We start from the raw sequence: 26346 nt of genomic DNA, 5'->3' as shown, positions 1-26346 counted from the left end.
CTGAGATTAGTAGGGTTAAAGATGGCTGCTGTGTTTCAATAAGCTTTTTCACATGAAAATGGGTAGAGACAGACCTCTCTCCTTCTATGTTTTCTGCAAGGGGAGTCAAAAAACAGTGGATGTTTTATAGGCTGTGAATTCCACCTTGTAAGACAGCGTTAACAAAAACTCAGTAATAAAAAGGAAGCAATGCTTTATCTCCAAAAAAAGCACATATCTAGTGAGTAGTTACTGGTGGCTCACTCTCATCCCCCTCCAATCTCATCTTCCAAAGCAGAAAAAAACATAAAAGAGCATGTTTAAATGCTCCTAGTAGCTGCAGGCTACTAATCTCTTCAATTCCTGGAAATGGTGAACCTTATTCTCTTAGGAGCAGACAGCATACACGCAGTTCCACCGAGCTGAAAGCAATGGAGCAAGAACATCAAGTTTATTTTGCCTTTGGGGTCCTCTTGGTATCACAGGAAATTATCTCTGAAAGCAATGCTCCTCTTTTTCTAGTACAATAGAAGAGTGTCACAAACCCAATCTTGCCATGTACTATTTTGAGACAGTGTCCAGCCTGAAAACCAGGATTATTTTACATGGATTTTTCTTTTATTTACACTTAAGGAGGGGGGAAAACACACTTTTACACACACAGCTTAAGTAACTGAAAGTTATGGGAGAAGCTTTAAGTAACATGAATTTAAAACTATTGTTTTCCCCACCCCTCTTAGAACACCCACTTGCTACTTCTGGACTTTCATCCAAACACAATTACTCACTACATAAATAAAACACCGCTCACCTAACACTGCTCAACAAAATCTGAAAACCTATTTCCAACCAGCAAATGAATGAACATTTCCAAAAGAGAAACTAAACATTAATTTGACTTTTAGACGGTAACAGTAGCATTTCACATCCTTAACTGCCAACAAAAACCATGAGAGGAAATCCCCAATCACCCCCCCCCGTGAAACCTAAAAGAATTTCTCCTTTAACAAAAACATCCTTGTCTTTCAAAATCCTCTCACACACAATGTGGAATGTTTCTCATGTACAGCCTAGTACTGAACACTTTATTTGCAACAGTTTAACAGTCATTAACTGAGCAACACCTGAAACCTTTAAATGCCACAATTTTACATCTATTGAAATGACAGTAAATGCAACAGTTGTTTTACTTGTAAGCACATGACAAAAGTGATATACATCACAGATTTGCTGGTTCTCCTCATGTTCACCCATGTCCAGGGTCATCATTCACCTGGATCTGAATGCACTTATTCCAAGAAAGTGGAATGTAATGAGGAAATATAATGCATAAAACAAGGAAAGGCAAAAGAGTGATGTTCCCTCTTTAGCTTCGTAGCTGTAAAATTGTTATATTCCAATATGATATACATTCCAAGTTACCTGAGTTTACACTTCAAGAGAAGTACCTGAAGCTAGGCCATAGGGTGGGCACTGTGCAACTGCTGTGGCCATTTTTTTTTTTTTTTGCATTGTGTGTATTACAGAAGTTAGAAACATAAACACCTGGATCAATTGTAAACATAATCCTGAAGTACAGTATTTTCCATAGGACACAACACAGCAAGACATTTTCTATTCAGACAGGCAACATTTTTTTTATATATAGAGAGAGCTTATTAATACTGTAGAATTTGAAACAGAACACAGGACACAGTACTAATCTGGTCAAACGTACTATGAAATGCATAGTCTCCACTTAAAACATTTGATGTAATATGGATTCTGCAGGCATTACTGCTTTCTCACAAAAAAAATGCCAAATATGGATTCTGTCCCTGCCAAGAACAGTGCTGAGATATTTTTTGAATGCTGCTAAGTATTCCATGGTGTTCTCAAAGGTTGCCACCTCATGCAGATGTATCTGAACTAGGATCTCCTCCCTCCTTGTCCGGGGCAGAGGCCTGCTCCACCTTGCTCTAGATCAACACGTAGCTCTGAGGAGAGGAATGCTCTTCAGTCTGAATCTCCTGCTGCTGCTGGCACGGCTGTACCGGGGTCTCTGGGGAGTCCATTGTGCTGGTGTCATCTGACAGAGATGAGAAAGAGACCCGGGACGAAAGCTGCTCAACAGTCAGGGTGCTCAGACCTGTGCTTTGACCAGAGTTTGGAGAGTTCTTCAGCGTCAGGTCTGAAGCAGGAAGGAGGGGGCCCAGGAGTTTTACAGGACAGAAAGCTGATCCGGTTGGGATGAAATTAACCTTGTTTTTGTCAGGACATGAAAAGAGAGGGGCTGAGACAGGCTGACGAGACCTACAACGAGAGAAAAGATTATATATCTGGCCAGTTGAGATGCTCTTCACATCATGAATTTGTGGTTCTATACATTGCTAAAATGTGAATGACAAGGAATGGGATTAATTGGACAGAGGGGCAAACATCTTCCATATTGGTAGTCAGCTAACTGATCCACAGCATTAAAAATAGTACCATCACAAAAAATGACTTGGTAATTACTGGACAAACATGCAACTTCCAGCACAAAAAATCTGCAGTACATATGCACATGAAAAAATGCCATGATTAATTTAGAATGGCACACATTCTTCTTTGATAAGTGATGCAGCAACAACACATTTAGTCATTTTAAACTCCTTTGAGGACCTCCACAAAACAGACCTCTCATTTCCCATATTCCGTAATTTGTCTGGAGGCTTTTTCCACAATCCAACATTGCTCCCTTTACCACCCAGAAGGCAACGAATGCTGCTAGAGCAAGAAACATTCCCTCCTTAATTCTTTCATCCACAGGAGCTTAGCATGCAACCTCAACAGCATGTGCTGTGCCCAAATACTGCTGGGTCTAGGAAAAAAAGACATGATGTCCAAGAGTTTAATTTGCAATTTCTTGCTCAGCAAAAATATTGAGCAAAGTCTATGCCATAAGCATACTACCATCTACAAACCCTTTTAGTATGTTTCATTCAATTTTCTGTTTCATACACATCAAAATACAACCTATGCTTGAAACAGGTAATTATGACAAGGGGAATTTTTGCTTAAGCCATGAAAATTTAAAATGTTTAAAAAATACATGGAAAGAGGTTTATATAAATGCTTAGGAAATTAATGTACCTTATCTTTCCTGCTTGGATTTTTGTTGCCTTTTGCAAACGCACAAAAAGAGGTAAAAGACTCCATTTTCTCTTCACACCAATGTAAACACTTGAACTTCTCTCTTGCACAAACTACAAGAATAGTTTGCTCCTGCAAAACCCATCAGCTGGAATAGTTTATTCATCTGCAGTTGAATAGGCTCAGTAAACAGGTTTACTGCTTTGCAGATACCAGCTGATATAAAAGGCATTACTTACGACATTTCCTCAAAGACCTTCACTCGCTCACATCCCTCTGGGGGCTCTCGTTTGAACATGTAGCTGTTGTTTGGTTTGGGAGATGAGGCATACTTGGGCAACGGTGAGCTACTCCCACTGTCTGAAAATTTAAAGCAGTTATATTACTAGAGATTGAGAGTGCTTTTTAATTAAATTCGATTTCCAAACAAGATGCCTTTTTTCACAATTTAGCCACTACGCTGGTTTGCTTCTACCACAACGCTTCCTTTATTGCAGGCTACTTCTAACACCCTTGTATAGCACATTTCTTCTGAGTAACAGCTTCGGTGCAGCAGCAATCCATTGTATAACAACATGTAACAGGAGGATATTTTTATCCAGAACACTGCAACTGGAACAAAGCAGAGCTGTGATCCTGGAAACAAATACATTCTTTATTACATAGTTCAAAAACCATAAATGAACAAGGTAATATGCATAATACATGCAGAAGAATTATGAGCAATAATGATAAAACACCTTCTCACTGTATAAACAGTGTATATAGCTTCTATCTTATTTTAAAACAAAATTCTTCACTGAATTTTGACCTCATTAGCCTCATGAGCAGCTCAGAAGCCAGAACTAAAGAAAACACATTTGTAACACAGGTACTGCTGCCTTATCATTACAATGTCTTCTCTTACTTGCTTCACAGTTGTGAAGTTGCTTTAGAATCTAGAATAAAACTTCTACAGTTTAATTCTCTCATCACTACTGGCTATATAATACAGGTATTTTTCATATCTCTAGCTGCCTGTGTGTATTTTAGCCAGACACACTTAGAATTAAAGGTGAGAAGATCTAGGAGAAAAGACAACGGGCAGATTTATTTGTACTTCTCAGAAAGTATGAGAGAAGGCTTAAGTCTGGTAATGATAGAAGCACAGAAGGTTCAAATCTTTAGCTTATGAAAGGGTTCACTTTAAACAGTCATGCTGACAACATGATAGTAAATGCATTAAGGAAATAAAGTAGGTACAGACATAGCTATGCACAGAAAATTTGCTTTCTCCAGTGGCTTCTACCTTTTCAAAGTGCAACACCTCTCCCAAGGTAGTATTATTGGTTCCCTATTTCCTGCTTAGGATTTCAATTAAAAAACGAAATAGCAAAATTAATGAGGACCCACCAACTTACAAATATACCTTTAACTGGAGAGAAATAGCTGCTCTTGCTTTAGCCCATTTCAAGTCTTTCCACTCATGTGGGGTACATTGTTTTTAACTCAAGTTTATAGCCTTTGTTTACTTCCCTGTTGTGCATGTGTGTTGCTTTTTCAGCTATCCAAAGCACTACAATCTAACTTCACCAAAGTGGACAGATTTGTCTTTAACAGCTTGCAAAGAGTAACTACACAAACTATTATATTACCATGACTCAAATACTAAGGCTAATCATTAGATGTTTTGAAACATTTCTGCTTCCTCTTACAAGAAGAAACAAATCAACTCAAATGTCACACTTCCCTTTGAAGATTTATTATGAAAGATATGAGATAAAAAATAATGTTGAAGTGAACCTCAGTAGCATATTGATTATTCAGCTCTTTCCTGCTGTAGAGTGAATACAGAACTTCTATTTATAGAATTTTTGGTGTTAACTACGAAGGCAGAAAATGCTTAGAGACGATACAGATATTTGCCAAGTTGGGAGCATGATGGTCCTGTTGGCATCTTTCCACTGTTGGCCCACACCACTCATTCCAAACACAGAAATCATTAACAGAACCCAGACAGTTAGTTTCCTCCTGCTAATATTTAAAATTGAACATCCAAGTTTCTATTTAAAAAATTAGAGACATAAAATGTACTACTGTTCATTCCACTGAATAGTGGAAAACCATGGCAGTACATCCAAGGGAAGAATCAAACAGAATTCAAAGTTAAGTCAGTTCTTGGAAGATTTAAGAGTCTTGTCTACTAGCCAGTTCAGCTTTCAATCAAGTTTTTGGTTTAGTTAGTCCAGCCTGGCTGAAACTTTCTACGTGAGATAGCTGCTAAACAAGTATTTCTCTTTATCCTCCCTGCTTTTAAAGCTTATGAGGTTGTTGGGTTTTCATTTCGCCCGAATGCACGGCACACGCCATTGGAGAACTGTGAGGAGACTCACGCGTACAAGCCCGGCCTTGGGCGAGAGCAGAAGGGACTGGGAACACAGGCCACCAGTTAAGTACAAGAGGTGGCGTTCACAGCTTAAGCCAGATCCACTTGTGTATCCAGTGAGCTCTGCAGAGCTGAACTGTCCCATCATTAACCCCTGACAACACCGCACATCCATGTGTGCCGTCCCGGGGTTTGATGTGCGCGCTCGCTGCTCTCCCAGGCCGCGAGGCCGAACCCTCGGCTCCCTCCAGCAGGGGGCGCCCTGCCGACGTGACCCATCCCATCCCATCCCATCCCATCCCATCCCATCCCATCCCATCCCATCCCATCCCACCGACACTGACTGATTGTGGAATCTTTAAAGGGAATTTCCTTGCCACAAATGCACAGCAGACAATATGGAGGCTTATCACACCGAATTTCTGGACACAAATTTAAAACACATATTCTGTTGTCTAGAAAGCATTTTAAGAGTGTTATTAAAACACTAACAATACTATTTTAACCTTAAAACAGAAAATCATATCTTGCACATATTACAACAACAAAAGAGAGTAAATAAAAAATAATCTGTAGAGCAGTTTTTTGAGTGACCATACTTTAACAAGAAACTGCCAGTGAGCCTTGGAATTACTTTTGATAGGTTCAAAAGTAACTAATAAGACCATCAAAAGACTCCACCAACAAGTTTCCTCGAAAGAACTATGAATCAGATGCCCAGAATTTAACAAGCATCTTCACAAACATGTTACTTGGAAGAGCCTGCTAGCAAGTGGGACTACTAAATGCTGCCTAAATCATAATCCCTGAAAAACAGGGTATACAATCTCTATTTGTACAAAGAAACCCCTCCAGATTTCATCTGCTTATACCTTCAGATGCCTTTGAATTTCACCTCTGTCACAGCTGCTGAAGATGCTATGTAGGGCTCTGAATTACAGGTTCATGGACTAAAGTATCACAAAATAGATCTAGCAAAACCAGTAGTTTTAATACAAAATCCAGGTGCCATGAAAACACATGCTTTCTCAACCATTCCTTATCTGCTCTACATCAACATCTCAGTGTTGATCTATCTGATCTATCTGATCTATCTGATCAACACTGAGTAGTATCACTGCTCTCTGTTCAGAGTAATACTGTGAGCCTTTTCTAAAAATTAGCTTTCACTTGCTTCTGAAAAATTCAATTATTTAATGGCTTCGTGCAGAAAGGTAAACCCACCAGCTGATAGAGTCCAAAGGGCAGCTGGGAGGGCCTCAGGCCAAAGCACAGCTTTGCACAAAAAGTAAAAGATGCTTTAGGAATGTAAAGCAGTCCTGTGTCTGTACAGAGTACTGGCTCCTCTCACTGCTTAGTCTCTTAGTCTTAAAACTAACCTTCCTTTCCTATTCAGTACCATGCCCCACAACCATTAGTAACACCAGTAACTCCACTTTTTAATGGTAAATACAAGTTATTTCCATCAAGAGGAAAACAAAGCCTTTAGAAAAGTAACAAGAAAATGTTGCCAAAACATCTACATTTGGTTATACAATGCATATTTCCAAACTCAACAGGCCTCACAAAAAACTGATGATGGTTTTATTCCAGCTTACAAAAGCTTTTAAAATGAAGGTGTGAAAACGTTCCCAAGTTTTTATTGTAAAGAGCAATTAACAGCCACAACAAATGTAATAAACTGTCCCTTAAACTTGCTATTTTGTTGTAATTTCCAGCCATATCCCTCATTTATCCATAATTTAATGATTTTGAAGCAATATTCTAATTCAGTACATTCGGCCTGTAGTATCTGGATAATATGAGAGCAAAAAACACCCTTCTGACCATACTATTGCAACCTCTGAAGAATTTCTCTTGGAAAACTGCTACATGTTATCCTAGTTTTTACCTTGCCCTTAAAACATTAAGTTGTGATGAGAAGTTCAAGGTTTTATTTTTCATACGCACAGTATTATGTACCTTACTTAAACCAAGTTTAAAATGCCATCATGATGACTTAAAAAACTGGCTGTTTATCATCATCACCTACACAATTCTCCCACAGGAGACATTTGATGCAAGCCTATTTTTAAGCACTAAAGCCAGTCTTAAAACCAAAATCGACAAATAAGGATCTGCTCATAAATTTCACTCCAGTCAGCTGTTAAAAATCCAAGGCAAGAGATAAAAAGCCTTGAAAGGCATTAAAAAGGCTAGATGCACTATTTCAAACTGTCTTCACTCACTACTGCCAATAAATGTACCACTGAAAATTCCCATTACTGTGATAACAGAGTACTGACTGCAAAAGGAATTATTAATTTCCTTGCTTTTTGACTTATATTTGTTATCAGGACATATATGAACCAATTTACCTGTCAAGATGGTTTTTTGTGTGCTAATACTTTAGTAGATGTTTCTATAGTGATTTAGTCTTGACAACATATTAAAATTCACATGCATAGTATAAGAAAGGCAAGTGTGGTAGGGGCAAGCTAATAACACTGTTATTTTTGGAGCATAGCCAACCCTCATGTTGAGCTAAGACTTTTACTTTAATGTGGTTAACTTGCACACTTGCACACACCCACCCCCAGTTTAGGATTTGGGCAGGCAGATGGATTTCTTTTTCACTATTTCCTTTTAAATCCAAGATGTGGGAAGAAATACTTTTCAGAAATCAAGAAAAGCTAGTGTTTGTCCTGTTCACTTCCCCAATCCTATTCCCAAGTTACTTTAACTCTTAATAAACAGACAGTATTTACAAAAAAACGCTTAACCTTACTTACAACCTCAAAATTCTGCTATCTTTAGCTCATTGGTAAATAAATATATGCTAAACCTTAGAAGTTTTCATTTCCTCTGTGAAACTTACTCCTCTTAGCTTGCATGATTTACCCAAATCCCATATCCTCCATACTGAGTCCGTGTTTCAGCTAGCTGACCAGAAGCACAAGGGTAATTTTATTAGTAAATAGTTGTCAAAAAAAACAGAGTCCTTTTTACACTGGTGCCCATATACTCATACTCCATAGTCTGTCAGTAACTCTTCATTCCTGAAACTCCAGTTGTATTCCCACTATAAAACCAAACAACATTTTACAGACTTCAAGAAAACCGCAGGATATTGATAAATACATATATTATTCAGAATTTTGGAGCTGCTGTGCAGCGTACAGAGAAGTAATTACCCTCCACCAGGTTGTTCAAACAGGTATCTGAGCTCCTCACCAAACAGCTCCTAGTAGAATGTAAGAGTTCAGATGCAGAGTTCTTTTAAAAGCAGTCCAAAACTTCATCACCATTTCCAACAGCAAGCAACTCACCTACAATAAATATACAGTCTACCACAAACCTTCCTGAAATCTTTCTTAAAGGTAAACATGTTACAGTCTGGATTCTTCACATTAGAATCTTCATAAATAGGTAACTGTTTGCTGTGCTCCTCTGACGTATTTATGGAAGATGTTTGTGAAGTTTCACAAACAAGAGGGAAAAAGATATGTAAACAAACAAAACCAATTTTCAGATAAATCCTCAATCCCTCCACAACCATCAAACAAAAACAAAAACTGATGTAATGAGCAAAATGAAGGTAGTTGTAAAAGCATGACATCACATGCCTCCCATAGGTAAAGGCAGGCCATTCTACTCTCACCTTTATCACGGTCATAGAGCAAATCTTCTGTTGAACAGGGACTGCCATCCTGAGATTCAGGAGGGCAGAAGGGAGAGACACAGGGTGAGTGGCTGCTGCAGCTGCTGCTGCGCTCCTGCACAGAGGGAGTCTGCGTGTCAATGCTCCGCGTGCTGCTGCTGCGGTAGTGAGCGGGCAATGGTGCCCGCCGGCCGTCAGGGATGTCCAAAGGCTGCAAGAGAAACAAGCAGTCACAGGGAAAAGATCAAACTCACAAGCAATGGCAGCCTGCAGCACTCATCAGCAAAGGCCTTAAGAAGAAAAAACATGGCAGTTTAGAAAGAACAGGGAGATCTCACGTAAGAAAATAATGCAGTGTACAATGGATACAACATACATTAATTACACGGAGTACTGGGGCAACAGGCACACGTTCCAATGCAAAGTTAACATCCACAATTCAACACATGCCAGTGTTATGTTTTTATGGTAGCTAAAAAAGCAAACCTCCCTCACTAATTATATGTAGTACTACAATTTTCAATAAAGGTCACTGCTATTATAATACAAAAACAAGTACCCCGACAGAGATCACATTTGGATAAAAGGGAAAGTAGAAAATGTCAAATACAATGGCATACTATTGCCATAACAACCAACTAAATTACAATTATAAAAGGAAACCATCCAAGTTTTGCTACTAAGTTGCAATTCTCCAGCACAGCCCTACATTCCATCCTTTTACAGATGATGCACACATGCAGGCTTGTAACAAGGCTCACAAGCTTTGTCTTGAGCCAAAGCTAGTAAGCTCTACCTGCCTGTATCAGCCTAGCTGGCACTGGCCAGAGTGATGCTGCATCCCATTCTGCAACATATTGCATAGACATGTTCACAGCAGTAAATTGGCATGCTCTACTTATTTGTCCTTCCCAATGGAAAATTAGTTTTTAATAAAGACAGTGCTGCTTTAAATGTAAGAAACCAAGTGGGAATTTGAGTCTTGCTTAGAAGCAAAGGGGAAAAAAATGTCAGCAAGATTTAAAAACTTTTTATTCTCGCTTCAGTGAGAACTGTGTCCAAACCATAAAGAAAAGCTTAAATGTTCTAGCTACAAAAAATTAATGTCTTTTTCCTTCTCACTTCAAGTGAACATTTTTATTTTATTGCCTCTCTTCCGCATATATTCCAAAACTGTAACAGCTTGTTCCAGAGCCTAAAATTCAACCCAACACTTTTGCTAGCAAGAAGGACATGACACCTATTGGCTGAGTATCACATTCTCCCTTTTTCAGCAACAGTCTATCCAGAAAACCACCACATATTACATAAAGAGGCAGACAGAGCAGAGCAGGAAGATAATTTTCTTCTTATGAGTCTTCCAGTTAATACCATTTCATATTTCAAGTAAGAGCAAAGAAACACTTAAGGGAACATTACAGTTGCTCCATCAAACGCTGTAAGGTTTGGGCACAGCTGTGTGGTCTGTTCCAACAGCTCAGTTCCCATTGCATATGCGTTACAACACGACTTGCTGTTCCATTCCCATCACCCCAACAGGCCCTGACTCATTCAATGCACAAGACAGAGCTGCAGCTCTGTAGATTTGTTACACAGACAGAAGAGAGAAAACAAGACTGAAGCTGCAGAAAGAAAGTAGTCTCATAATTATCATAACCAAACCAACAAAAGAAAAAAAAGACCACACCAAAAAAAAAACCACCCACCCGAACAAAAAACCAACAAAAACCAAAAAAACCCCCAAAAATACCCCCAAGAACTGCCATACAAAACAGCATTTTTAATTCTCTCTCTGCCACAAAAATTCTGTGAGATGTCATGGAATCAGCTGAACCAACCTCTGTCTTCTATAGTATCTCTTATGGATGCCCAGTTTATACAGGTCTGACTTCTAAGTCCTCTGCATTAAGAGATGCAGAAGGAGACTACAGGAGCTGTATTTTGAACTGCTAAAATGGAATGCAACATCCTGAGTTACCTGAACAACCACACTATAGAACCCTGATGGATTTGTGTTTCCCCATTCATAAAGTGTAAATAATATCATCTTTCTTCTCACATAACTGTGATGTAAAATGAACAAAATTTCGGACATGCTCCTATTATAAAGAAGCAAAATTTCAGGCAAAAATTCAGATTTCTGACTTCAAAGCAAGGTGTAACAATAAGCATGAGGACACAAATCTAAGGAGGAGAAGGGAAAAACACCAGCAGCTGCTCATTAAGGGCATACACTATGGTCTATGTAACAGGTAAAACAAGGATTCCAGGGAGGGGAAAAAACCAGCAAGTGATCACATAATTAAAGACTTCAGGATAACACAGATGTTCTTCCACACCTGGAGGAACAATGTAGTCTCAGGCAGTCAGGAAGTATATCCTACATCACATATTTCAATCTCCCCTGAACTAAAGCCCGAGGTACAAAAACAATCCATATTTTTAAACACATATCTAAATATACACACAAGCAGAAAAAGTTAAATATTTACCATTCTTTACAAGTGCAGTAACACTTATTAGGCATAAAAAATGCAGTTAATATCTCAGATTGCTGTGTTCTTGTATTTATCTTTCCCTCATTGCTGACAAGTAGAAAAATCACCATGAAAATATCAACTAGAAGTATTTAGCTTGTTAAAAACTTTATATATCAAACATGATCAATGGAAAAAAACACTTTTGAAGTTACTTTCTATGAGTCATGCCTGAACTATTCTAAAACTGAAGTTCTCACAACCTTACAAGATAAGAAAAAGGGTAACTAATTTGGTACAGCTGCTATTACTTCCCATAATGCCAAATGCATGGAAAACAACTAGAAATGACTGCATTCTATATGTTATTTCTTCAGGGTTTTTTTTCCAAGTATGTCCAGTCATGTATTAACCTTATGCCAAATGCCCTCCGACAGGACACCTGGATGTGTGTCCTTGCACACAGTTACATACTGTTCTGATCTCCCAGCAAAGGCAGGAAAAAGCTGCATTTGACAACAAGTATGTATTTCTCAATACACTGTTCACATTCACCAATTTGTTTTCAGTATCAATCTTTTTGCTGGAAAAAACCTCAACAACACTCTACTTAAAAGAATCAGGAACACCACCAGTCTGTGACAGCATTACCAATGGGAGTCTCCTCACAAGCTGTACATCTATTTGGGAGGCAACTTCTTCAGAGCAAAGCATTCAATGCCACTGATTTAAAAACTTTCCTCTAGACTAGAACACAAAGGCCAACATAGGAAAGTGCTTCTTCCTGCTGGCATCAGTGAAGCCATCAATGCACTAGATAAGGTGCAAGTGCAAAAACCATAATGTGCCCTAGGAAGGAACACTTGGGAAAAAAACAGTTTTCAGATGAAGGTTATGAGGAGTTAAGTAAGGATTCTCTGCATCTGTGCAAAATAAAAGAAGCCATTTTATTAAAGGCTTAAATTTCCAGATAGGTACATAAAACCACCTTGCCATCTCCTTCCAGAAGCATTAGAAATCAAACAAGGAACACAGTAATCAGTTTACTTACATTGTCTGATAGTCCATCAAAATTTATTTATTTCTAATTACTTCTGTATACTTCTTCTAGTAGAATGTTTTTCCTAACAGGAGGCCTATAAACGTGTTTGTGTTCTGCTACAGGGCACTTTTCATGATTTTCACTATCGTATTCCAGAAGAGGGAACACCTCTTATCCCCTAATCCCTACAAATCATCTTTTGGCACCTGAGTCTCCAATGGTGGTGTTGTGGAATTACAATGGGACAAAGAACAAAAGCCTGCAACAACTTCACAAAAACCTGATCCCATCTTACAAGCTATGGTGAGAACAGAGACACACCACCACACCTTGTCAGAGTTAATCAGCAAGTTATAAAAAGAAGGAAGGAAAATATATCCAAGAATTTTGAATAAATGCATTAGAACATTAATTAGAAGTTTATTAATAAATTTGAAGAGAAAGAGGTGATTAAGAAGTGGCTCAAAAAGGACAAGTTCATTTTATGAAAGCAAAAAGGAAACACCTTCAGCTAACTGAGGAAGATTAACTATGTGAAAAAATACAGCTATGGCTAAACTGCAAAGAATGAAATTTTTTGAGTATTTTGACCACTATGCAATATCTCTAAATTTTACCTTTTAAAAATCCTATTGACTGTAATGACACAAAGACATTGCTAATCCTCAACTATCTTTATGAAATACAAAAATAACTGGACAATCCAAGAGTGGTTTGGTTATTTTTGCTTTTATAACTACAATTTTAACCATCATTAAGGTGTTAAAACAAAACATTTTACAAAATGTTTCAGAGAAGTAACAGAACCAAATCAGTGTGAGTAAAGACAGAAGACATATTCCAAAGCAACAAACTATCTTTGACTGTGCTTTTAAAAGAGTTTCTAAAAATACAAAATGTTACAGCGAAAAAGAATGGCAGAAAATCGAAAGAAAAATGAACAGGATCACTAAAGTTTGGTTTCCTATGGTTTATCTTTTGTTCAGTGGCTCCTAACCTTTAACCCAGCTGCCCCCAGTCTAAATTGTTGTGTTAGGAGAAAGTTCACCAGCAGTAAGATTTGAGTAAATTATGATCATGTTATGATCTTCCATAAGCAAACTGAGATCTTGTAATCTCAGAGACAGTGCTAGGAGTCCCACTCTAGGCCCACAAGACCAGAGTTCACAGAAACTAACAGTTACATAGCAGGAAACAACCCTCTGCCCACAAAGATGGACTTGACTTCAAGGGCAATGTCTGATTTATGACTTTCTTTTGTGTCTGAAGCTCTTGCCAGCTGAATGTTTGGAGGAAGGGTTCACAATTGCCTTGGTTGCGTAAACTCCAAGCACCTCTGGCTCAAATCCAACAACGCACTTAAGTATGTGCTTAACTGGTTTGCTGGGATCAGAGTCAGTACATTCAGTAACACAGGAGAGCTCTGCATCCCAAGCAATAAGCTGTTAAAACCCAAGGACAACATTTACAAGGATGATTTGTCTGATAAATAAACGAAATATCCCCCAACTACAACTCCAGCCATAGCAACATCAATGGTGGCACCACAATACTTTTTTGTACTCTGGAGATGCTGCAACAAGGCTTGTTGAGCTGGGCATTCAAGGCGCATGTTTGATTTTTTTTCCTTATTCCCCTGGTATAATACACACCTCTTCTAAAGGGATAAGACAGCCTTAGGAAAGAAAACTTAGCATAGAACCACTACTACATTCTTAAGACTGCTTTGTCAACACAACTAGGGATCTGGAGAAGCCAAGACTACTCCTAAAAAATTTAAGTTTACTACCAATATGAAGAACTGGAAATATAAGGTTTCAGAATCTTAAACCTCTGATGGAAGTTTTATAGCTTGACTTGTATACTGAATTGCTATTATATGACCATTCATGAGAAAAGCACCTACAACTTGGAGAAGATTAGAAAAAAATGGTGGAGTACTTTATTCCACAGCAGAAAATTTTCACCGGCCGTTCAGGAAAGAGTGGCTGTAAACCAAGTATTCCACATTTTCAGTGTCATCAAATTCCTTGATGAAAAGTCCAATGCTCCAAAGCAAAGCTGCCCCATTTGTCAGTACTTCCCATACAGACATCTCCATGACAGATCACAGAGGTTTCATGGCAGTAAAATGGTCCACATTTAGTTAATGGAAAAAAAAAAGCATTAAAACCAAAAAGGAGAGCACAGCACTGGAAACTTACATCTTGCTCAAGAAAGAGTGCAAAATGAAGCAAATATAACAAATCTCCTCTAATTACCTATTACTGCAGCCTGGAGTGTCTGAATGTTCTAACACTTGCATTTCTCACAAAAACTCGCAAGTTCTCTACAGAAAGGGCATTCTTAACAAAGTAGGTTTGGCCAGAAGCCCTTTAAAAATAAAAAAGAAAACTTAAAAACTAAAACCCACCATGCTAGAACACTGAAACAAAGTTTTCAAACAAACAGTTCTTTGAAGAAAATTATTTGTATTTTCAGCCACAACGAAGGTTCCTCAAGAGGAAGGTTTTCCCTGTGTTTATAGCTTACAAAGAGATAACAACCATAAACATGTTACTATATGCTTACCTTGGATACCTCTTCTTTTCCACTGTTCTCCTTAATGAATACTTTTTCCAGTTCAGGGCTTATTCCTTCTACATTACACGGCACACGTGAAGCGGTTGATTTTGGCACTGAAATGCTTGACAGTGGCATAGGGACAGATCTGGAAATACAAGCCTAGAAGGTAGACAGCAACATGATTTAAAGATGGAAAACAGAATAAAAGCAGAAATCTGAGACCAAAAGTAAAAACTTAAGTAAGAAGGTGTGTATTAATTTTGCCATTTAGAAGATCATCTTTAATTGGTGAATTTAAATAAAAACAAATGCCTGTATAAATCAAAAGCCAGTAAAATAATTTCTCCTTAACTCAAAGAAGAGTTGTATAACCAAAGCATTCTATGACTTCACTTGGTAGTAAGCAGACAGGTGTATGTACTTTCCAGAGGCACAGACTAAGGTTTACACTGCAGGGGGATGGGGAGTGCATGGGGCCCTGATGCTAACTGGGATCCAAAAGGCCTTTCATAACATTCCTAAAGCTTAATGACTCAACTAAAATATTCACCTAATGCACTTTTACTCTCTTTTGGTTGGCTTTACTGAATGCAAAATAAAACATTCATTCAGAACCTTTAATTTCATTAGTTAATACCTTTTCAGAACTTGATGTTAAAGGTCTTAAAAGAAATCATCTTGAGTTTAAGAAACAAGCATCTAAGGGAGTACAAATATGATTTTCAGAAAAGCCTGTTGAGTGGAGCTCTGTTACCAACAGGAAACATTCCTGAGAGTGCACACATCTTGTACAGTCAACATTAAAAGCTTCACCTTGGCAGCAGCTACACTGACAGCCATGAACAGTCTCACGTATCAATCAACTTGTTCTCCTCCTCCTCCTCACAGAATCACAGGATGCTTAAGACAAAATGCAAACATTTTTTGACTTCTTATCAAGTGAATCTTGCACAATGTGCAGCTCCCGAGGTGCAAGTCATTTGCCTGCAAGCATTCTCTGACTGCCAGAGCACACATCCTGCAGAATGGCTTTATCAGAGAACATCTTCCTGAGAAACCAAAGTGTCACATAAGCAATGACAAAGTGAGCTCCAAGTACTAAACAAGGTTTCTTCACAGCACATGTCCTCGGTGGGTTTCAATCTGTGTCAAAGACTGTCTGCTATGTGACTATAATGGCACAGGTACTTGCAACAGCTTACTTTGAGATGTAAAGCAAAACCTTCTTCTATGTCAAATGTAGTAGGATCCTTTGTTATAAAGGCTAACAGGTTCAGGAAGAGCATCAAATTCCTATTGTCTTCATGCATTAGGATCTGACCACAAGATTTTATCCCCATAGAAGGAATGTAAGGAATCAGCCATCACAGCTCAACCAGCTGCTGTAACTAGCTGCTATAGAACACCAGGCAGTTAAAAAGGTACTCAGGAAATACCATGATAGAACAAACATTTCAGATGTTCAAAGAGTGGCCTGCTAGTAACAGGGAGTCCAAGTTAAGGATCTGCTACAGGTGAAATTTAAGGAGGACTCAAATACCTGCACTCTCAAATAAGCCATGGTTAAATGCTTTCTACAAGTGCCTTAAGATTTATGAAGATATTGGCTGAACCTCACCTGAGCTTTAGAACTGTAATTGGGTTTCAATTTTGCTGACAGGTTGTAGTGACTAGATCATGACTGCTTTGGGTATCCTCCACGGCACCCTGTTTTGGTACTTTCTTTTTCTTTATTTTCTATTTTTTTAACTAGTCCAGATGGAATCAGGACTGATTGCAAAACTGATAAGCAAATACCTCCCAGAGGAGCTTTGAAAGTTTACCACAAAAAAATTAGTCTTGGAAGCAAGTATGCATCCCTGGAAGCACAGCCTTATCTGGCCATGCCCGTAACTTTTACAGCATCATAATATATTTCAGTCGCTATCCTGGTGCAACCCTTCTTTTATTATATGATGACCATCAGATAAACTCCAGTGAAGGCACAGCAGTATCAGACTGTAAGCATTTGATGTACCACACCAGAGAACAAACACAGGGCAGATGGGAAGGCTCAGCAGGCTATTCAGCCAAGCCTGCTAAGGTAGGAAGCTGTTGATGTAAGGAGTTGCCCCCTTACCTGAGTCTGACTGATTGCTATGTGGTTGCCATGGAGCGGTGACTGACGTTCCTTCTCTTTGCTGTGCCGGCTGCTCTGCTTGCTGCGCTGCAGCTGCTGCCTCAGCTTGGCAATCTGCTGGAGAGGAGTTCAGTGGTGTGAGAATGAGTTATCAAATGGGTACCTGATCAAATCTTCACATATGAAGTGAATCATGGACATTTTAATCCTCTTTGGAGGATTTTATAGGCATATAGGATTGCCTTTCCTTGAAGTAGGAGCACTAAAGCTTCTTTCTGCTTATCAGATATTTACTCCAAAGTATCTGCCCTATTCACCAACCTGATTATGACAACAGGCTTAGTTTATTTACTGAATTTCCTCATTTACACACAAGCACTGTAGTATCTGATGCAAATAAAAGTAATCAGAATGACAATTTGTAGCATCTTCTAATCTCTAACTGGTTTAAACTGGGGACTTTAAAGCCTACAGTTTAATTTGTTTGATCTTAAACCAAAACAAAGTTTTTCATGATAATTCATCATAAAAGTAAAGAACCTTCACAAACAACTGGCACTCAAAATGCACTGTTCATCTTGGAGTACTTCTTTAATACATTTAATAGCACTTCACTACAGGCAATATTACCACAAATTCCTTCAGGCAGACAGAATTATCTTTCCTGCTATCTGCTGCAAAGATGTCTAATCAAAAGTTACATTTAAAATGTCAAATGCAACTAAAGCCATTATCCATTTGACCTGCTCCTTAACAAGAAACCAAAGAATTTCATTTTGGGATTCCTCTACTTATGTATTCCTCCCGGGAAACTTCTACATGAAAGAGAGTACTTACCTCTATAAACATTGTCTCAGAAGTTTAGACTGTGTGCAAATTCACACAACAGGTACAGACACTTCCTTAAAACTGGATAATTTGTTCCCTTAGGCTCAAATCCCACTGTTCCTCATGCTCAGCACACTAGAATACAAGGCCATGCATGGCCCCATTTCATTTTTAACTCAGCTAGAGATACAACTTTTAAAAGCCTGAAGGGCAAGTAAGGAGAATGAATGCACATGGAATTCATACATCAGCTGGAGACTAGCCTCTCTTTCTGAGTGACAACTCACAAGTACACGCACTCTGTGGTTATTTCCATGTAGTTAAATATATCACTGGTACTCTTGCAAAGCAATTCCATGTCAGAGAATCACTTCACATCACTCTTCACAGTGTCAGAGATGACAGTGCTTGGTGAAGAGGTTTGGATGGAGCTCTGCTGCAGGCTGTGAACTCTTCTTTGTGCTGTTTCTGGTAGCACTCACAGAAGAACAATCTATCTTTAAGGCTTCACATCAAGTTTTGCCACAGGTCATTACCCATATTTAGAAAACTGCTACTCAGAAATGGCTGAATACTTTGATCTTTAAACACACAAACAGTTCAAGAGTTCCAAAAGGGTCTATGTGTTGAATATATCCAGAAAAACAGAGCCCTAATACAACTGCATTACTACACAGACGAGCTACACTTAGAGAACTGGGACACTAAAGTCTTGATCAAAAGTACAACTCAAGCACCATATTGCAAGAAACTTTGCAGTCTGAAGAGGTATTTCATGTCTGAAAAAAAAAGAAATCCATTTCTGTAGAAACTTCCCCTTCTTGTAGGAGTAACAGCACTTAGGAAATCTAACTCCATAGATGAAAAAACATGCAGGTAACTACTCTGGTAAATATACACACATTACAAATATTTCTGTCCTTACACTGGAATATTGAAGAATGGGAAGAACTGGGAAATAATCTTCATCTTCCCCTTTAAAAACAGAGGAGAAAAATGATGCCTGGATCAGAAGACAGCTGTGACAGAGATGGCTGGCTACAAGAATCATGAGAAAGCAAGAAGACTGCTGTATATAAATCTTTCATTTCTACTGCCTCTCCTTGACTCTGTGCACCTCTTCCTAAGTCAAAAAGTTAAATATACTATTTTGTTTAATTTAGATGAAATACAGTTTCTGAGCTTTCCTCAAGAGCACACTATGAAAAGCAAATATCTATATCTACACAATACCACCTCAGAGATCTGGCTGACTGTTTTCTGTCACAAATAAGCTTGCAAATCTTTGACAACATAGCCTCTCACTGTAAAATTTGGATAGTGAAAACTCTAAATGGGAGAGTGTTGATAGGCTGGTATGTCTCTAGCCTAGCCAAAAACCTTGAAGCTCTGATACTGTGAAAGGAATCAATGGATCCCTGGAATTTAAGGTTCTCTCAGCCACCTCAAGAGTATGTGTATTATGGCAGTCAGTAGGTTCTTGACACTAACAAAGAGTGATTGGGTCACTGAGGAGAAACAGAAGATGGAAAATTGTTGATTTGATTGTGTATCTGGAGCTGATACAATCTCTTGAGCCAAACAAGCAATGCAGTGAAGAAACAGATGTGCCTTCTCAGATCATATGTCCTTAGCCCAGAACTTGCAGGACCCTAGCTGTCCATGATGTCGTAGTTACTTTTGGACAAGAAAATGAGAAAGTAACAATGGGCTTAGAAAAAGGAATCTGCCTTTTCCTATTTATCCTGCAGACCTGGGAGACAGAGGCTTGCTGGCACAGACAACCAGCAAGCTGGCAGTGTCAATGAGTACACCAAATCTGCTGAACTGAGCGATGCTCCACCTCTTCACCAAGGGGAGTCCACAGTCATTCTACCACTTGCTAATCCTGAAATTGCAATAGCTTTTTTTCTTCTACAAGATTATCTTTTAATTACCAATTTTTTTCTATCTCAAGGTGAAATAAAGCCACTGCTACCAACAGGAAATAGCTGTGCTAGCTTCCTCCAAGTTTATCTACACCTTCTTCTCAGGTAGCAGAAAAGCACCATCAGAGCACCAAACATAAGCAAAATTATCTACAGTATGAGCTACACTAATTCTTACAAAAGAAATATAATTCATGGAGTAAGAGAAAAGTCTGAAACATATGCCTTGATGGCACCTGTTCTACCAGTTATCTCAAGGAACCAGCAGATCCTGTCTCCTGGGCACTCAACTGATGCAGTGAGTATGAGCTAGGGAGTCTCTGTGCAAAGAAAATGGTGCCAAGTGAGAGGTATCAGGAAAACAGACATTTGAAGATCCAGCATTAGACCAGAGCTGTGCAAAGAAAATGGTGACAAGGAAGTGGCAGGAAAGTAACCATGAGTTGCACTGGGGAAACCAAAGGGCAGTAACAAAACACTCCATTTTCACTGAGCAGCTGAGAACAGAAAGGGTTTGGGACACCACTTCCCTCACACGTGCAAGTACTGAGCATGAGTGTGACTGGGGTATACCCAGTCATATTAAGGAACATGTGCAAATCATCACAAAAAGATCTAATCTGTATCCTAAAGCACTCACTTGTTGGACATATTTAAGCCTTAGCCTTGCACATATATGCCCTTAGATCCATTACATGTGAATTATTTTTGTTGACCAATTCAAATGTTCTCCCTGCCTACCTAACTTGAAGATGGGCAGAACATTCTTCTTAGAAAATACAGCTATTTCCTAGAGGATACAGCTGAAAGTAAAACACAGCCAAAAAAAATAATCAAGGTATTCATCAAGGAGTAAGCTCAATTTGAATGCTATTTCCAATGTTCAAATGCCATTTGTTATCTAAAACTGTTTTGCTACATTTCAATGTGTAAACATATATGGTAGTAAATTTAAAAAAATACATCTTAATTCACATTTGGCAAGTACTCTCATGTGACTGCATGGAGAGAGAAAACACAGCACAGATCTGTGCACATTACAAAAAAATTAAGAAAATTTTAGACTTTGGTCTTCCATTGTTCTCTGCAATGCTGCTGATGCAGTGGAAAGACTCTTTTCTTCACCTATTTTAAAGTAATTTATAAAAAATCCCCCACCAACAAAAAACACTGAGAAAACACAAAGAGCAGTGCATCAGAAACCTACACAAAGTCATTCAGGGTACAAAGTTTCAGTTTGGTCTTCATGGTTTACTGTCAGCCAAAGGTAAGATGACCATCTAGGATTATTGAACAAACAAGTCAGGAAAACCCCTATAAATATATTTTTTGCTTGCTAAGTATTTATATAGCTCAAAGCTGTAAAATGAATAATATGAATTTTCTCTCTGCCACTTGTGACATGCATGCAGACTAATATAACTCATAGCACAAAACTGGAAAATAACCAAATTAGGTCCATTCTTTACAACACTGATATAATCTAAATATCCTGGTAATTTTTCCCTTTTGAAGGGACCTAGATGCAGACTAATATGAAGGAACCTGACACATCCCACCATACCTCTCAAATGCTCACTAATATTTAACAGTCACTAGGCTGTATTTCTACAGCTCAGCCTACACAACATGGTAACTCCCTATTGCTGATCAAGCCACAAACTTCTTGTTAATGAGTGAGCTCCATCTCATTCATTAAATATTTCTTAATAAATGAGTTAACCAGTAGGTCAAAGAGCAAAACAAGCATTAGAAGTTCTCCCTAAACCTTTGAATACAATCTTTCAATTGCTATATGAAAGCACATTAGGCATGCAAGCTCTCATATTCAATTCTCTTTAATTCCTAAGTCCTTTTCAAGTACTCTGTTAGAGCAAAAGGGACCTTCCAATGGGGGGCTGCTGCTGTCTGTGTAACAGACACAGCACAGACAGCTGCTTATGGGAAGTGAAAAATCAGCTGTCTGAAATATGTCCTTAAAAAACCTATACAAAGCGAAAACTACTAGTTTTAAATAAAGGGTTTTTCCCAGTTCTGGGTAAATTCCAGTTCAGGGTAAGCTATAACTAAATAGTCCCTGAACAACATCAAGAGCATTTCCAACTAATTTTTCAGGTTGAAAAGGAAAAAAATATGAGTGTCCAGTATAAAGACTGACAGCAATCTTTATGTTCCCATCAAGACATGTATCTATTGAAATAATGTTAAAGCAGTGTGGCATCATCTTAGACAAGTTACACTTAAGACTTTTCAAAATCAAGTAGTAGAGCCCTTCAGAATAAACAAATTCTTTAGAAGTAGATTTCATTATGAAATAATTAAAGGAAACTTTATATTGACAGCTAAGGACTTCTAAATTTCTAATAGACTCACAAGAAAGCAAATATAGATCTATTTTAGTGCTAGACAGACTTAATCCTGGACACAGAGCTATTTCAATTAAGGGCAAAGTAAGTTTCACTACCCAAACTGAAATCCTTTTTGTAAGTGGCAATTCTGAATTCATTTGCTTGCTTGGGATGTTAAACCTATACGCTTGCTTGTCGCTTTTATGATGTAGATCTTAAAAAAAGACCTAGCAGTTGCATTACAGAAATTTATTTAATTTTAATAGTACTCAAATTAACCAAGGAAAAAACTGTTTTTGAACTTAAACACACAATCTTATTTTATCAAAACCAGTAACTATCACACAAGTGTTTAGCTAGTTTACCAACATATTAAAAAATGCTAGAAAACATCACATTAATTTCTGAAGCAAGAAAACATGAATACAAATTGCTAAAACAAGCCATGGAAACTGCCAACAGCTATCTACTTGTTTACTATCAAATATTGAAGAAAACAATTCAAAATTCTGAGCAGAACAATGTTACCTACACTACGCATAAGAAATGCAGCTGCCCAGGAGAAGGTGTTATTTTCATTTTCATTACTTATGCTCTTGCTTTCAGCTGCCCATAGCTTTGTCAAATGCCTACCACGCAACATTCTACTCTATCTCCTTCCCATCAGAGACTTCAGTAGAAGTGCTAGGGCTGTTTAAGAATGTGATTTAAAATGAAAGGGAGGGTGGAAGAGATTTTACCATATTATGTGCCAAAGCACATTACTTTAAGCTTTTTACTTGCATGGTTCTGTTCTCCACTGTTTTGGATGAAAAAGCCAAACATTTGCCTGAGGGTCCTTTATGCTGCAAATGTGCTCCTCTAGTCCCTCGGAAGAATCTTTACATTTGGTGAAGCTTTGGCAAAAAATTCAGTTTGCACATGTTCAAGAAAGATATCTGGAACTGGCAGCAACACTTGTTAACAATTCTGTCTCTCATGGGCTTTACAGTTTGAGTAGAACCACACCAGGGAATTTCTCCTTCCAGGAACTGCAGATTAATGTGGCACAAAGAAACCAAGTGCACAGACACTGCTGGTATTGAACAAACACTTAACACCCACCACACAGGCTGACACTGAGGGAAAGGAAAAAGAAAGAGATAAAATAAAAGCCAAACAATGGATAGCCAGAACTAACAAGGAGCTGGAAGTTAACAGAGTAAGAGCTCAAATAGGGTAGATGAATAATGGCTGGATGATGCACGAAGTATGACATGGGTTATGAACCCAAGGAACTAGAAAAGGTAAGAAAATTGGCCAGAGTAGCTGAAGAAAGGAAAACAGAGGAAAGGGAAGAACTGTATGCTGAAGAAGACAAGGGTAGGCTTTGGGGTGAACAACCATTGCAAAGTTTGGATAGAAACAACTCTCTTCCACAGAACCAATTTTGTCTATTACAACATTCTAGTAAAAAAAGGAACTGTGAAGCACATTGGCCACACATTTCTTATCTTTCCCATGTGGTCAGTACACCAAGAGGGTGGCAACCCAGCACAATGGATCACTGTTATCAAATGGCAGAGACTTGCTTACATGCTGAAGGGTTCACTATCACTGACAGCCACAGGCCTGTGGTGAAGAAGAGCTGCTTGTTGTACAAACTGATAGGAAACTGCCAGAGTATGAAGGATAGTCTCTCAGTAAAAGCAAGCAAACATTATCCTAGAGAAACAGATGCTACTCCTGTCTGTACGATCATTTCTTTGTGCTGGTAGGAAAGGTTTAAGCCAAAATTTCTCAGACACAAAACTCCTACTGCACTTATTTCTGGTCACCTAATCTGTGATTGTGAATGCTTCCTCACTGCTGCAGGTAAAGTCATCCAGGCAACTGAAGGCCCATGTACCAATACATCAAGGTTTCATAAGATGTATTTGGTGAGATGGGAACAGAGAACCCTCTTTTGATCAACCTATCTTTGGCCCAGGACCTCACCTTTAAAAATGAGGCTATTGCCACCAATGGATTGCAAGATTATTCCACATTTGTCAAATGACATTTTAAAATTTGAGTAATTAAACTTGCATCACTCCTTCTGACAATTATTCTATGAATGGCTGTCCAGAAGAAGAATATATACTGCCTTTTAACTTCTTCTCCTTAGATAACCTATACACTCCTTCTCATTTCTGAAGGCCCTATTCAACAGGGAGTCAGGAAAGAGAATGTAAAAAGCCCAGCATATGAAGGAAAAGTTCCATCATGAAAACATGCTGCAAGATTCATTTTTCTAGAAGAAAAGTGCAGTTCTTGAAGAGAGGATACACTCTTCCTGACAGGGGCATGAGGCTGAATGTAGCCCCTTATCAGGTTCTGGACAGATTTGGTTACTCAAACTCTGGAGAAGATGGAGGTTACTGGGGCAAAAACTGAGATACTGTCATTTCAGCTGAGCTGGAGACTATTTAACTGTATTGACTTTCTCATTATGCAAATCCACTTTTTTTAGGCTCTTTCTAGTTGCAATAGTAGTCTACAGCAAAATATTTATGATTAAAGAGCATTTCAAGTACTCATACCCTTACTGTATCAACACTTTTTTTTTGTGGAAGTGGTGTCCTCTCCATTTCCAACCTAAAATCTGAACGAAATTTATGAGCAAGGATATGTGAATATACCACCTGCCACTTTGTCTCTTCCAGGAGAGCAGTGTTAAAGGTCAGAAAGCTAACTAACATAACACTGAACAAGAAGCTGGTTCCTCAATGCTCACTCTGGCCACTCTTTCACAATCAACGCTTCATAGTACGCACGGAGGAAGTCCAACAAGCATAAAGTAACAATCACTCTTCAAACAACTCTTAGACTGGAGGTAAAACCTGTTTCAAAAGCAAAAGGGAAGAGGGAAAGGGTGCAGTTTCCTGGACTCCAGATAGGGTTTAAAAAATGTCTTGGGCTTATCAAATCTTGAAAGGCTTCACTGTGCAAAACTTCTCACCTCTTTCAGCTGATCAGCACTTCCCCACGATGCTGAGCGCTGATGGGATCTCTTTTCTGCTCCCTCTTCAGCCCAACAGCTGGGTGTCTACAAGGGAAAAAAAAAGAAAATATGCTATACTGAGTTCTCCAGGTGAGAAAAACTTCTGGCACAAATTACTGCCTTACTCTTTAGGCAGCGTCAGTTATGTGAATAAATTTCAGAACCTGATATGCAGCACTAATAATCTCAATAAACAAAAAGCAATATAGAAAACAGAGCTTTGTAAACTTGCATTTACAAAGGATGAGAACAATGCACATTAATGAAGAAGGAATCAGAGGCCTGACAAAAAACCTTACCTGGCTGCTCCCACTGTGCTTGGGCTTCCACGTCTACATTCACTTAGTGGGCAGTTTAGAAAGCCACACCATTAAAAAAAACTGTAGAACAAACTCAAGCCAGGATTCACTTCTCACACCGTCTTCCTCAAACACTGGACCACAGAACCAATCTCTTCTTGCTAACTCTGACTAGATAAGAGCTTTATACACCATTTATTATTTCTGGCACCAACTTACATGAGCAGCACAGTACCACACAGGCCTTTTCTAACCATATCTCAAAGCCTGTAAGTCTGGTGACTGTTCTTAAATATAGGAGCTAAAATTAAACCCCAAAGACTGAGAAGCATCAGAAAGCCCAAAATCTCAACCACTATGCTTATTTGTCACAAGGCTATAATGAAAATTGAGGTTTTCCACCAGAATTCCTGAACAAGAGAGTCACAGGAACAATGGAAACATCTAAAATTCAGGAAGAGTTTGGGATATGAACTATAGAAAACTCAGTGCTATAGGCACATAAACATAAATCTGTTTATGTTGGGATTTTTTTTTCCCTCAACAACTCCTACTAGTATTAGCTGACTCTTTCACAGTAAGTACACAAGAAATAAAACTGAAAATAACAATTTGTCCAT

The 26346-nt window shown here is 38.5% G+C and overlaps 1 protein-coding gene across 3 annotated transcripts in view; it reads right to left on the bottom strand.

Moving 5' to 3' along the window:
• Window positions 1–402: 402 nt before the first annotated feature.
• The window catches only part of GLCCI1 (glucocorticoid induced 1), a 53121-nt gene continuing 27177 nt past the window's right edge, over window positions 403–26346 (bottom strand). The window contains exons 3-8 of one of the 3 annotated variants that reach the window (XM_030944168.1): window positions 25386–25472; window positions 17302–17418; window positions 15189–15341; window positions 9099–9309; window positions 3333–3453; window positions 403–2271 (exon numbers count right to left, since the gene is read on the bottom strand). In XM_030944168.1, the coding sequence (XP_030800028.1) occupies window positions 1938–2271; window positions 3333–3453; window positions 9099–9309; window positions 15189–15341; window positions 17302–17418; window positions 25386–25472 (1023 nt within the window). In that variant the 3' untranslated portion in view covers window positions 403–1937. Of the gene's footprint in view, window positions 2272–3093; window positions 3454–9098; window positions 9310–15188; window positions 15342–17301; window positions 17419–25385; window positions 25473–26346 lie in introns of all 3 variants that reach the window. The other 2 variants (XM_030944169.1, XR_004060546.1) reach the window with 2 other exon arrangements.

The sequence above is a fragment of the Camarhynchus parvulus genome, chromosome 2 (assembly GCF_901933205.1).
Source record: "Camarhynchus parvulus chromosome 2, STF_HiC, whole genome shotgun sequence".
NCBI classification, from domain to species: domain Eukaryota; kingdom Metazoa; phylum Chordata; class Aves; order Passeriformes; family Thraupidae; genus Camarhynchus; species Camarhynchus parvulus.
Note: the sequence above shows the minus strand (reverse complement) of the source record. Positions and strands in the feature narration are given on the sequence as shown.